Source organism: Phalacrocorax carbo, chromosome 15 (assembly GCF_963921805.1).
Source record: "Phalacrocorax carbo chromosome 15, bPhaCar2.1, whole genome shotgun sequence".
NCBI classification, from domain to species: domain Eukaryota; kingdom Metazoa; phylum Chordata; class Aves; order Suliformes; family Phalacrocoracidae; genus Phalacrocorax; species Phalacrocorax carbo.
Window position 1 is genome coordinate 6,550,978 of NC_087527.1, and position 14,681 is coordinate 6,565,658.

The window sequence follows — 14,681 nt, forward strand, 5'->3', positions numbered from 1 at the left end:
GCAGGGACCCGCGGGGCAGGGCTGCCCCTGCTGGGAGCGGGGAGCGCCGGCCCTCCCCGGCAGCGGCAAGGCTCCGGTTCCTGAGGGAGCGTCGAGACAGACCCTCTTTTGTCTGCGGCCTGCGTAATCTCCGCGGCCGGCAGCCAGCCCCGCCGGGCTGGGGCGGCCCTCCCCTGCAGCCCCCAAATCCCAGTCAGGTGAGGAGCTCATTCCACAGCTTTCCCCCGCTGCGTGGGCTGTGGCCGTGGGGAGCAGCGAGCCAGGGCTGTAGCTGTGAGCTGTCGGGAGGTTATGATTCCAAAGCCCAAGGTAATCGCCGTGTCCTTTTCTTTGGTAGCCGAAAGCTACAGCTAGCAGGTGACTAACGGGTGTGTTTTCTGCTCTGACTCAAATGAAGAAAGTGCGTTTCCTGTGGTATTAGATATAGGAAAGCTTTCTGTAACTACTGAAGGCCTTACAGAAGTTGGAAGTTTCCGCCACTAAAAAGTTGCGAACCCTTGAGAAGAATCGCAATGGCTAGAGATGGAAGGCAAAAAACCTGTGTTTTAATACGATAATAACTTTTCTTTGGCACCTTTTATTCCTGTGGTATAGTTTATTAAATTTTGCAAAGGAAATCAAATTCAGCCCATGCTAAGAATGGAGTACCAGCCCCTGCTGAGAGGGTCTAGCACGCAGAGCAAGGTAAGCAGTACTGCCTCGGTCTCTGAAGGTGGATCCTGCAGAGGGCTTGTAGCTTTAACGACGCTGTACAAATGCAGAATTCTTTGTTTCATGTTTACTTTTAAACAAAAATAACATTAGATGATCAGGCTGGTAAAGTTTTCTATTTTCCTTACGCAGCTTGCTGTGTTATAAAACGGAAGCTGTAAAAAGCACGTTTTTCTGATTCTTATGTTTTACGTTGAATGTATATTGAGTTTTGTTTGTGGCATGTTTCTGAAATGAGGTAAAAGTGCTTATAAACTGTCGCGAGTTAAGTAGCTTACAGAACAGGTAAGGCTGTCGTCCATGCTCTGAGGAATTGGGGCCCAAACTCCAATGTGACTCAACGTGTTAATGTAATGAACAGACTGATTTGGGCAGGAAGAAGCACGGAGCTGTTGTAACAAAACATGTTACGTGATGTATGTTAACGATTCTGAGGATTTTTGTTCGTTTGTTGTGTTTTCTGTCTCTTCTAGGTTCCAGGTTGTACCCATGAGACACACAAAATACCTTGACAGTATTTACTTAATAGAAATATCTGAGTGTGCTGAGCCTATATTTACCACCTCCAGTTTTATTTTTTCTACTGTACTCACTGCAGACCGTACTTATTACTCTTATTTCATTGCTTTGGTTCCCATGCAGAGAAACAGTTCTTATTCTCAGGAAACCGTAAGGAAATGTTAATTGGATTTTACTTTAATAAGATCGGTTTCAACTTCTTCTGAATTTCAGTCCTGACTGAAGGAAGTTTTGATTAATTGTCTTCAGGAAAGACACAGCTCTTTCAGAATTCAGTACAGCATCTGCAATAACTTAACATTTCTGGGAACTGGACCAAGAATGAGAAGGATGAAGAAGTAGTCAACATGCCTTACAATGAGAAATTCAGGGAGTACAAGCTTATAAAAAAATTATGTGCAGTCTTTATGTATGAAGGAAGAGGAAATTTGATCACGGAAGTGCCTTTGACGTAGAAGACATTGTTGTGTCCAGCTGAAGTTAGACGAAAAGATACAATGAGGTGAACTGAGGACCTAATTTTTAATAAAAGGGTGGTTAAACATTTGAACTGGGTGTTGTTATTAGTACTATCATAGTCAATAAAAAGTAGAGTCAAAAAGCATCACATCAGAAAGCCAGGCCTCTAGAGATCTCTGAACCAAAGGCCTCATCCGAAGTATGTTCTATGATCAATTAGACTCTTGAGATTAGAATGTATCATAGTAGTGGTTTCTGTTGGCCTTAAAACCTATGAGTCTGTGAATCTATTAATTTCAGTTCCTAAATATCCATTTAGGAACGTAACTAGGTAATCAATATTGAAAAATTAAAAAAAATACATGCTAATAAACTTTAGATTGAACACTATTATCAGTGAACAATATGCTGTGATTTAAGATGCTAAGGTTTAGCACCTGCTAACTTGCAGACATCCGGCAATCAACTTCGGGACTTGCTGAGGGAAATAAAATATTGTTATTTCTCACATCTCAGATGAAATGTGAGTCATAGAAATTTTATATATATAATAATAATATATATTAAATATATATTTTTATATATCCCAATAGAAATTGGGATTTGGTTAATTCTTAGACTGAGTCATTGTATCTCTAATACCAAACATAAACAGTCCTAACATTCTTTTATAAAAATCCTAACATTCTTTCATAAAAAACAGACCCTGTGAGCAGCTTGGTTCGTGCAGAAAGCATTTGCACAGTTCAGTAGATAAGCTGTCAGCAGTGCAATGGTTGTGTTGCCTACACTTAATCTGGATACTTGTAATTGTTCCATCTCTGAAAGACGTTAGTGATCATGGTACAAGTCAGAGAGAAATGTTTCTCCTGCTGCAGGTTTTTGAGAGTTTATGTGGTTCTCTAAACAAATACTTGCACTGTGCAAAACTAAGTACATGATATATTTCACTGTGATTTTCTCCTAGATATTATATACATGTGGGTTCAAGGCCCTGTGTCTTTTCATGCCTGTTACTCTCTTTTGTTCTCTAGTTCCCCAGCTGTACCTTGTTTCTGGCTGTTTGTGCTGTTGGAATTGGAGGGACCTTTCAGTATGGGTATAATGTTTCCATTATCAATGCACCCACCCAGGTAAAATACCGTCTCTTGTTCACAGGGTTCTTTTACAGTAATGGAGGTATCCTGTCTACCTGGCCGAGAGGCCAAACACACTTTTACTGCAGTTGCAGCGGGAACCGAGACAGGCTTCCGCTTGTATAAAGGATTCCAATTGATTTCCAAAATGGTTTCATGTGGATTTGTTTGTCAGTACCTCCCATCAGAGGCATTCTGTGTCAGATAAAAGTGCCAAATACACCACATAAATACTTCTGTTAAAGTCTGTTTTAGAAGGATTAAATGAACATCTAACTAACGTTCCAACTGAACATTAGAAGGATTAAGTGACATCTTCCAGTTACAGTTTTGACTAAAATATCCCAGAACATTAAGAACAGAATAGAACAGAATATTTTTAGTTGGAAGGGACTTATAACAATCATCTAGTCCCAACTGCCTGACCACTTCAGGGCTGACAAAAAGCTAAAGCATGTTATTAAGGGCATTGTCCAAATGCCTCTGCAACACTGACAGGCGTGAGGCATCAACCACCTCTCTAGGAAGCCTGTTCCAGTATTTTACCACCTTTTCTGTAAAATGTCTCCACCGTTTCTCCTAATGTCAAGTTTAAACCTCCTCCGACGCATCTTTGAACCATCCCCACGTATCACTAGATAACAGGGAGAAAGGATAGTTACAGGTGTCCATCACAAGGCGGCTTAGTGAGAAAGATCTTAGAGAGCCAGAAAGTTGCATCTGTAGTGTCTGAGTATCTTGTAGGCATTTTCAACTACTTGTTGCTTGTGTCCATTGCCATGGCCTTGAGGATTCTGTATATTTTGTGGATGACTCAAAAGGATCTGAGCAAATGGTCTTGTGAAAGTAATGGGTATAATTTTCTGCTGTCAGATATTTATTTTCTCGTGAAACTGTGAAGACTGAATTTGCTACAAAATTGTATGCTTTCTACAAGGTTAAAATAAGCTGTTTGTGAAAGAATATATAATATGCTGGAAACGGAGAGTTCAGCAAGTTTGTTCTTCTGTTAAGTCCTTGCTATCTAAAAACAGGACCCTTTGATGACAGGTATATGCCAGTTCAGAGTTTCTAAAGACATTTTAGGAAACCAAGCATGTGGAATAACAGTTTAAAAGTTCTGACACATGAATACTGCAAGAAAGGTGGAGGAATGTTAGAGCTGCAGAAAGGAATTTTACTGTGGCTTGTTGGATTACAGTAGGGCAGGGAGATTTAAACCAAGTGTCAGAATGAATCTCCTGACAGTAAAATTTGTTAGGTCATGTGAGACCTCTGTGCTCTGAGGTGTTCCTGAAAACCAGTAGGACCTACCCATCCATCCTGTCCCTGCTTCACTCAGAAGGATCTTAGAGCTCTTCTGTAGAAATACATGGAAAGGTTATGTCTCTCCTCTAGTGCAATATAGACTCTCCTGAGGTAGGGCACGAAAGCAAAGCTACTGGGCAGTCCTTGAGAGGTGTGGGGAGTAGGAAATAGTAATGTGGTCAGGGAAGATACTGCTAACCATCGATGGTTTTAATATAATACAAGTAGGATAGTACCTTTTGTTGGCTTCCAGAATTAGTTTTCAGGATTGATGTACAAGTTATTTATCGTGCTATGCTGTAGAGCTACATACAATGCTACACAATCATCATTCTTTTCTACTGCAGCATATACACAGGTTCTTAAATAAAACCTGGACTAGTCGTTATCACAAGGAACTAAATCCAGATTTGCTGACTTTTCTTTGGTCTGTCATTGCTTCTATATTTTCACTTGGAGGCCTGTGTGGAGCCCTTATTGGAGGCAGCATGGCGATTCGGCTAGGCAGGTGAGTTACAGCAGCAGGCATATAGCTGTATGTTTTCCTTTCCTACTTTCTCACTGGAATATAGATTAAATAAATGGAAAAAGAGTGGGAGAAAATGTACCGTAGGTGACTAGAAATATTTTTAATTTCAAAGCCGAGTTTTCTAATAGAATTTTACGGTTCATTCCAATGGAACTTTAAAAGATGAGCCCTGAATTATAGCCTTCCAGTGGAGTTTTCCATTACATATATTGAAATCTAAGTAGGAGTATGCACATACTGTATGGTAGGAAACACAGGTCCCCCATACACATTTGTAGCCTACATGCCAGAAAAGACATGCTGTAACATTTCATGTGCATTCTGTATAGATAGAGCATAAATGAACAAAACCCCACTCCTCCCTTGTCAGGCATTTCTGTCATATTTATGCATTATCCTTGTGCTTAGATTTTTTTTTAAAATATGAGTAAAAAGTTGTATCAGATGTCTGCACTTCCAGTGAGTAGCACGTTTCTCCAGTATAAAGCCCATTTTTTCCATATTAACAGAAAGGGAAACTTTTAAAAAAACATGCTATTGCAGGTTTCCTTAATGTTGTGGGTTTTTTTTTTCTTCCTCTTTAGGAAAGGAGCTCTTCTGATGAATAATGTTATAGCAATACTGGCCTCCATTTTAATGGGGATCAGTTTTCCTACAGGATTGTTTGAGTTACTGATTGCTGGAAGGTTTTTGATTGGCATAAATGCAGGTGAATGATTTCCTATTCCTACTTTGAATTCCTCCTTTCAGCTATGGTGAATGATAAATGATTGTCAGTGCTGATTCTTTAGGTAATATGGTACATGTTTGTATGGTGCTTTGTAGATACAATGACAAAAACGTTCTGTAGTCTAACTTGGAATCTGAAAGCAGCTAAATTAATAGAGAAATTAACTAAGTCCAATTTCCTACATGTTTTGGTTCGGTAACTCTTTTCAAAGCAAAATCTATTAATAGGAAAATGTTTTTCCATTTACTTGCAGGTATTGGGATCTGTGTGCAGCCTCTGTACATTGGGGAGGTTGCCCCAAAACATCTTAGAGGTGGCATGGCCATGGGGAGTTCCATCTTTCTGACTGGGGGGATTCTGATGGGACAAATAATTGGTTTGAGGTGAGAAATTTTTTTTCCTGCCTTGCATTACTTGTATGTAAAGAATTCCAACTCCCTGCAGCTCCCTGCAAAACACTCGTTATGGCCATTGTAGCATTAGGCAATCAGCTTCACACAGAAGGTGTACCTGTAAGAAGAAAACCCTGCTTCTGTCACCTTATTCCTACAACTGCAAACCATCTGTACTACCTCTCCAGGGAAGTATTCTCAGTTTAGATGGGTCAGCCAGAACAGCATCAGTAAAACAGGTACATTTATGCTGACTTCATATTTTCTGCCAATTTCTTGCTGGAGACAGTGGATGTCCATAAGACAGGAGTTGAGAGCAAAGGACTCATCATTTCTGTATTGTAGCACTACTGCTGGTTTCATCCCTTGTGAGATGAGGTGAAGTTGCAAGGGGCTTTATACAGTTGGATCTTAAAAAGTTCCAAGAACAGTGACTGCACAACCTCAAGATGAAAAGTGTCTTTCATGAAGTCTGCTAGCTTTCTGCTGCCCTAAGAGCAACTGCTAGTACCCTGAGTAACATAACATTATCTGTTTTTTCTCTGTCCCTCTACCAAAAGCACTTAGACTTCTCTTTTTCCTTATTCCTAGCTTCTGAATTAACTGATTCTGCTAGATACTTTAGGTGTGAAGTGCTACATAATAGAGCAGAATATAAACTTCAGACTGCATGATCTAGGGTCAGTATTTAAAATGCAATACACTTTCTATTTTAACAAATTTACATTGCCCACAACACATCATCCTGCTGATTCTAACCATACCAATTTTAATGATTCCTTTCCATGTAATACACCTTCTCATTAGATTAGCTTTGAATGGGAGGTGGGATTAGATGACTTTCTGAGTTCCTTTCTCTCCTAAATTATTGTATGATTCTCAAAAGCAGATGCAAATGCTGCTGCTCACCTTAAGGTGAAGTCCATATGCAATTACTTTCTCGTATTGCTAGAAAACACTGCTTTGGCAAACCTGAAAATAATGCTTCGGACCAACACAGCAATAAGCAGCAGTAAAGTAGTTTTGCTTCTCTCTTCCCGAGTGAAACCTGATTTCAGAGTGGCTGGAAGATATTTTCCCAGCCTCTTTCTGCTGAGGATCACAAGACATAGGTACCTGGTTACAAGGGAACTTCTGTTGAAGGACAAATACCTTGCTCCTGAAGTCTTCTGAATAGTCACCAATAGCTAATTACTTGTTGGTTTTTGTTCTTTTTTTTTTCTTTTTCCACACCTCTCCCAGGGAATTATTAGGTGCAGAAAAGTATTGGCCTTTGTTGCTATCCAGCAGCTGTTTCCCAGCATTTGCCCAACTTTTATTCCTGCCATGGTTTCCTGAAAGTCCCAGATATCTTCTTATTGACAAAGGTGATGAGCTGAGCTGTGCCCAAGGTAACTTAGAGCATTTCTACTTTCTCTGTGTCTTCAGAGGGGTACAATGAGTATATCAGGTTCTAGATTCTCCTTTTCTCGTTACTAACACAACATAGTTTTATCACCTAGTGCTTTTTGGCCCATGTTTTTCCTCCAGTGAGCTTATGGGGAGAAGGGATTGTGGATCTCAGGAGTCTGTAATAGATTGTGAACAAAACTTCATTCTCTCATTTCAAATATATGTTCATGTTTTTTTACTCTCTGATGAAATATCTAAACATTTAATAATTTGTCTCTTGGATGAAGTAACATACATGAACTCCTTAACCTCTCACTGGATTGCTCACTTCTCAGGTTATGTCACAGGTAAGTATCACGTCAAATATTTTCTTCCATTCTGCGATACTGTTGTACTTCTCCTGTAAGAAATAATTGAAAATAATATAATAAAAAGGAGACAGCATAAGCAGCTGAAAAATTAGAGAGCTTTTTTTCTGAAAAAGAGGTGATGTTAAAAAAGTGATTCATTGGCTATTTGAGCAGAAAACTCCTTATCCTCCGTTTTCTAAATATTTAGTTATCTTTTAAATACTTTTTTTCCCCTGTTACATCATGTGGGAGAACTATGACAGCTGAAACTTTTCACTTTATCTTTGAGAGAGCTATGATTGTTCTCCTTTTATTCAAACCCTACTCAAGAAATAACTGTCATGTGGTAAGTGTGCAGTACCACATAAATGAGCAAGTAAAGCCTGCATACAAGAAGAATAATTTGAAAGACAAAAATTCAGATTAGTTGTGATTTTCTTTATCCTGAAATTACACAGTTCTCTTTACACTGCAAGAAGAAACTAAATAGCACAAGAGAGTTTTTTTTTCCACAACAGAAAGCCAAAAGGAGACATTGAGGTAGCTGTTTGTATCTTCACACACCATGGGTAGTATTTTACTCCCAGAGAGACCCAGTGGAATAATATTCCAGAGAGTAAAGTGTTAATCACTAAAAGTAAGCGGGTCTGATTAATTAATTCAGTTTGAAGGTCTGCTAAATAAATATGAAAAGACTCTCTATGGAATAACAACTAAGTAATAAAATCAAGAGGACAGAAGAACTTAGAAGATACTCCAATGTACAAATGTAGACAATAAAACAGTCACATATTTTTTCAGAAATGGGTTCAGAGTTTCTACTTCTGCTTGGTACGCTAATTCTGATTTAGCTCACAGTGACATGAAATTACTCTTGTGATCCCTGGATTTTCCACTTAAAATGCTAAACGAGAGAAATGATCAGAAGTTTGCCTTGTAAACATTTGATAGGGTTGTATTTAATTGAATTTTCATTGTATGCATAAATAAAGGAAAAACATTTCTTCCTTTGATTTTCTTGTGTTAATTCTTTTGAAGTGCTGTTGATGAGCATATGAAGTTTTACTTGTCTAGAAAAGGTATTTGTAGATAGGACAGTGTATCTTGTGGAAAGATCTTCAACAAATGAAGGTAAAGAGGCTCAATTCATTAATTTAGGCCAAGGTGAAATTTGTTAGGAATTAGAAAAGAGGCAGGGTTCACAGAGTGGGTAACTGAAAATCAAACTGACCAAAAAGTTACATTTTTACATAAAGCCATCTGTGCCTGCATGCCTGTCTCCTTTCCCCCCTCCAAGTCTGTCAGCTGATCCAATGAAAATACCTCTCTCTCGGCTTACCTTGCCCAAAAGTATTCGTAGACCATCACAACTGCAAAAGCACAGTGTCTACCAGTGCACTCTAGAGTTAATTATGTCTAATTTGGAAGCCACAGACAAGATGACCATAACGTCCCTTTTGGATTATGATCTAGTTTGAGCTTCATTTAAATGTAATTTTCAAAATGTAAGTGAAGCTTGCATTCTCCATATCGTATTCAAGGTTTTTTTTAACATAACGTAATAATGGATTTTTTTCCCCAAGAATCATGGTTGCTCTTGAACTCAGACTGAAGAGTGGCTAGAGCTTCAAGCTGGTTATGCTGTTAGTGATAACAATAGCATTGGAAAGTTTGCTTTCAGGATCATCAAAAGTTCTCCTGTTGCCCTTAAGAAGACAAATTGTCACAATATATTTAATCTGAACTGATGTTATGTACTCTTAGGTTTTAGGACTATTAGCAGAGATTTTAGTCTTGAATCCAAATGACAGCTGATGACACTTGCCTTAGAAAAATTACTTACCATCTTTACTCTAGTTCAGTAAATGCATTCCACTGGCAAAATTAAAGACAGGGACATAACAAAAGACTCGATACCTGCCTAGAATTTAAGCGAAAGACTTCAATCTGGTTAGAAGGCGCTTTACTGAAAAGACTGTTTGGAGGTCTGTGGTCCAGATATAAAACACTTCAAAATATTTTGCTTGGTGAATATTTCAAAGTCAGATATTCCTCTAAAAAAGCAAAGCAATGCCACTGAAATCTCAAAATCCACCACAGCAAAGCATGTTGGAAAACCAGCAAGCAAAAAACAAGTCGCAAAGCAAATGACTTTTTTTTCCCAGCTTCCTAAAGCAGGAAGTTTTCATATCCTAGCAAAAGCCAGGTCATTATGGAAAGAGGTAATTTTCCAGAAGTTGTGGTCAATAGGTAAACATGAGAGATTTTCTCCTTTTTTTAGCTTTGAAGCGATTTCATTGTTCTTCAGAGTATCGAAGGGAGATGGAAGACATACAGCGGGAATGTTTTGCCTTAGATGGGGAGAAACCCAAGAAGCCCTGGCAGTTATTTGTTGATCGTGGTGTGAGATGGCAGCTCATTACCGTGATTGTGATGACTATGGGCCAACAGCTCAGTGGGATAAATGCTGTAAGATTTCATACATACAAACAGCTTAAATAATTACTTAATTTGCATCTGGTTTTTAACCTTCTGTTAACACAAAGGATCCACATAGAGAAGCTCAGAGAAGTGGGATAAGTGGGAAAGAATATCTTTGTATTATTTCTGTTTCTCTTTTTGCAGTATTTTTTTTTTTCATTTCTGTGTTTCTGGTATGTAAATTTCTTGAAAGGAGGACTTAATACCTGTGTTTACATCATCTGAAAAGTAAATAAAGGTGGATCAGCATATCCCACTGTGTCTGGGATATGTTCAGTAAGTTGAATAATTATATTTTCTTCTATGATAGCAATATATTTACCTAGACATGAATTTAACAGATACTTCTTGCTGTTTACATCAAATCAGTAACTTATAATATAAAATACATTAAGCTGTATGTTTAGTATGAACTTGACTTTGTTCCCAGCTCATGATTTAACTACTGGCAACATCCCAGCATTTTTTTTTACTGTTGTAGATTTATTTCTATACAACTTATATTTTCGAACAAGCTGGGGTCTCAGCAGAAAAAGTCCCATATGTGACACTCGGCACTGGAGGTTTTGAGTGCCTTGCAGCCCTCGCCTGTGTAAGTAACAATATATTCTCCCTGCTAGCATAAAGAGTAACGATTCTTCTTGAAGAACATCGGTAAATATGAGATCAATATGGTAACGGAAAATTATGTCTTGTCCACAGGGTTTACTGATAGACTACATGGGAAGAAGATCTCTCATCATTGGGGGTTATCTCCTCATGGCCCTTTGGAGCATTGTTCTAACATTCTCTCTGACTTACCAGGTGTAAAGGAGGACTAATTACACAATATTACTATAGTGGGTGAAAATCTGTGATGCTCAAAAGAAGCTGGAAGATAAGAGCTGTATAGGTTTGAACAGCAGCATAAAAAATGACAGCAGTTGAAGGATTTGATCAACTCTGCAGCCACATTTCCCTCAAATAAGAGAGTGCTCAGCTAAGATTTGATCATGTATTTGTCTTAAAGCTGCAGCTGCGTTTAATGCTGACAAAACTAAGTGATGACAAACAGCATTTATCCTAGCTTGTAAAGTAATTTTAGGATGAATTACTACAGAGTGATGATACTAAGCATCAGGGTCCACTTCAGTCACTTAACTGTAAAGCAAACAATAGAACAAAAATACCGTAAGGATGCTGAAATTCAAAAGACACTTAAATCCGTTAAGTGTAAATTCACGAAAACTATTGGAAACCCACAGGGTGCCTTAAATTTATCATGTGAAGCGACATCCTGCCTCGCTTTTTGATGTAGTATAAAGAGATGCATCGTAAATTGTTCTGTATACCCTGTCAGCTCAAGGAAGGCAGCGCCACAAACCTCCTGAAATGACCTTTTAGAGGAAATCTATCGCTACATGTGCAGACTGTATTATACTAAGTTTTTATCATTGCCTTCAGGTAATCCAGGCAAGATGATGTACACCTGTAGCTCCAACAGAGAGCAACTTGATTTAGTCAGTATTTGGTTGCCTGATAAATCCTTATCTGAAAAAGGTAGGATTAAAGAGCTGCAATTCTTTCTACACCATCAGCGTTTGGAGCTGGCTTTAAGCAGGTGGATCACATGCAGCCAGGTTGCAGGTTTGATGCTTGGAGGGACGGTAGGGTTAGGGGCGGCACAGATTAGCAAGTGGGACACGGAAGAGGCACCTACAGTAATTTCTGTGTGGTTGGGGAAGAGTGAGCTGCTCTTCCGGCCGGCAGAATATTGAATGAGCCAGCCGTTCGGCAGAGACCTAGGTTTAATTATTTTATTGTAAATTTCTTGGTTTGGTTTTGAATAATGGGATTTCAAGCTTAGGTTTGATCTTTCTGATGCCCCTAGTTTCTTAAGTACATAGTAATCCTAATGTTTCTTTACTGCACTGTTGGTATTTGTGTATACATGAATAATAATGAGATAAATCTGTTCACGCTATGAAAGTGCTCAAGGACAGCTGACTCAAGGGATCAGTATAAAACAGCAAAATAAGCCAGAATGTTAAACTACTAACAACACAGAATTGTTACATTAAGTATTGGTGAAAAATTTTAGCCTTGGAGGGCTAATTGTAAATCATGGCAGAAGTACTAGACTCCTTTTAGCAAAATTATTAAATGAACAATATTTAATTTCTCTGAAGCAGTACTCTTAAATAAATTAGCTGTAAACAGCCATGAATGACTGTTGGTCTTGGATGCAATAAAATAGCAAAAGGAAATTTAACTGTTAAGCTAAACTTTAAAACTGGATTATCAAAATCTGAACTAAACCTTCTCTTCTGTTCCAGGAACTGTACTCATGGGTGCCTTACGTGAGTGTGACATCTCTGTTTGCCTTCATCTTGAGCTTTGGGTTGGGACCAGGTATTAGACAATAATGTTTTAAAGCGGTGAGACGCGTGTCTCGGGCCGAGGGGGAACGTTGGCAGCTCTGCTGCATGAGCCAGGCAGGAGGTATTTACTGTAAGGCGGCTGATGCTCTGGCTAAGGAACACAAGTGAGCCCATCTCATCAGAACAGTTTAGTCTCCCATAGCCTTAAACCGAGCAAATGTATTTTTCTGGCATTGGAAATACTGCAAATGGACATTTAGCATAATAACCTATTCTGTTTCTGAAATTCATTCCCCCAGGTGGCATAACGAATACCCTGATAGCTGAACTATTTTTACAGTCTTCACGTCCTGCTGCTTACATGATAGGAGGGACTATTAGTTGGATTAGTTTCTTCGCAATTGGAATGCTCTTTCCCTTCATAGTGGTACGTTTGCGTAACGCGTTTTCCTAATTGCCTCACCTCCCATTTAATCTTCTCTCAGGTTCCATCGGATTGCTTTTTCTGATACAGCAACACTGCCCCTCAACCGAGTATAGCTAGATTCAGTCCCTCTTAAAATACTTTTTAGATATCTACAGAAGAGAATAAAAAATGAGAAATGAAAATTAAAAGGAATACATAGGGGTAATTTTCATCTTCAGGTGAAAAAAAATGAAGAAGGTACCAAAACTAGAAAATCTTAATCAGGTATTGAGATTCAAATAACACATTTCTTAATAGCACCTTGTGCTTTTGTGTCAAAATAAAGCAGAAGTAGTACCTGGGGCTACTGGTTCACATCTCCTCTGAGAGCTCACAGAGCTTACATAAAGAGGGTTCTGGGATCAGGAAGATTAGGAAAAACGATATAGGCTTTTTTTTCTAGCTTTGTATTTTCAGCACTTACTCTTGAGAGCAAAACATGCAGGAACAGCACACAGCAGGGTATCTTGATTGTCAGGCCTTCTTGGTTGAACTCTGCTTCTCAGTAAGATAGTTGGGGTTTTTAAGATGTATATCATTGCAAAATATTAATAAAAATTCAGAAAAAGATATATAATCTTAAAATACGTGACAGCTAGGTAGCAAATGCTCACTTCTCTAAACAATTCATGATGTAATGTGTTTGTAAATGGTTTATCTTTTTCTTTATAAAAGGCTACAGCACTTGGTAGTCTTATCTAAAAATAAAATTTTAAAAAATTTACATGTGAAGTAAGGATGGGTTGAACGCCTTTTTATTACAAATGTCAGAGCAGCAATGTGAGGTGTGAATGGAAACAAAAAGCTTTTTCTCTTCCCAAACCCACTGTTCTACTTGAAAGGCGCCGCAATAAAATACATTTTGTTTTCACAGAACGGACTGAAGCAGTATTGTTTCGTGGTGTTCTTAGTGGAGTGCTCCTTAGTTGCTGCCTTCATCTTCCTCGTAATTCCTGAGACAAAAAACAAGTCTTTTCTGGAAATCAGAAAGGAATTCCACAAGCTTAATTTTGGAAGAAATATCAAAAAAGAGGAAACAGCTTTATGAAAGATGACAAGTCCCTGATGAATTTTTAAAAAATTCTGTGTAACTTCGCAGCTGTAACAGAACAGTGTAATACCATGAACAAGTAGCTTATTAAATCCTCCTGTATATTTAGAGGAAGTTTAAAGGCAAGTTAATCTTTCTGAAATGCTGTTAAAACATATATTACTGAAATGCTATTAAAAACCATTATACATAGAAGACTCAGTGTTTAGATACAACTTGATGTTGTAGGGACGCAGAAATGCCGGGAGAGGGTGTTCAACCCACTCCTCCCCCCCGGCAGGTTTCTTCAGATAATTCAGTAGCTCTTTTATTTCTAAGCCCCTTCTTCAGATTCAGATAATCAAGCATGTTATTGCTTTACTGACTAAAATATTCTGAGGCATTAAAACCCAAGCAAGAACTGACCTACTGAGAAACCGGTATTTGAAATATTCTAGTTTATATATAAATTGGGGCATTTAGTTGCTGTTTTTCACTTAAATAACGACTTTGAAAGATTTAAGGACATGCCTCATCTAGTCCTACTACTGTAACTGTACAAAGACAGTACAGCACCTATCTCAGTTACTCTTATTTGTAATAGACTTCATTATTCCTGAAAGGGTAATAATAAAACAGATTCTGGCATTTGAGTTTGGGTTTATTTTTTTGCGCTAACCTCATATCTTAACATTTTAAACTCTGCCGCAGGGTAAAACCTCTTCTACTTTTGAAGTTCAGTTCCTGGCAGACTGAGATCAACATCACAGAAAGCACCAAGCAGCAGAAAGGACAGATGATTGGAATTAAATACATTT

The 14,681-nt window shown here is 38.4% G+C and overlaps 1 protein-coding gene across 4 annotated transcripts; it reads left to right on the plus strand.

Moving 5' to 3' along the window:
* Nucleotides 1-64: 64 nt before the first annotated feature.
* LOC104053711 (solute carrier family 2, facilitated glucose transporter member 11) lies at nucleotides 65-14,516 on the plus strand. Of its 4 annotated transcripts, none has more exons than XM_064466763.1 (13): nucleotides 65-197; nucleotides 595-684; nucleotides 2,724-2,822; nucleotides 4,481-4,641; nucleotides 5,247-5,371; nucleotides 5,646-5,775; nucleotides 7,027-7,175; nucleotides 9,808-9,995; nucleotides 10,489-10,599; nucleotides 10,710-10,811; nucleotides 12,323-12,398; nucleotides 12,667-12,794; nucleotides 13,708-14,516. In XM_064466763.1, the coding sequence occupies exons 2-13, from the start codon at nucleotides 631-633 to the stop codon at nucleotides 13,879-13,881; spliced, it is 1,497 nt and encodes a 498-aa protein (XP_064322833.1). In that variant the 5' UTR covers nucleotides 65-197; nucleotides 595-630; the 3' UTR covers nucleotides 13,882-14,516. The 4 variants fall into 4 exon arrangements, with proteins under 4 accessions (XP_064322833.1, XP_064322835.1, XP_064322834.1 ...); XM_064466764.1 differs by having other exon boundaries at nucleotides 136-309; XM_064466765.1 differs by lacking the exon at nucleotides 595-684 and having other exon boundaries at nucleotides 112-197.
* Nucleotides 14,517-14,681: the final 165 nt, after the last annotated feature.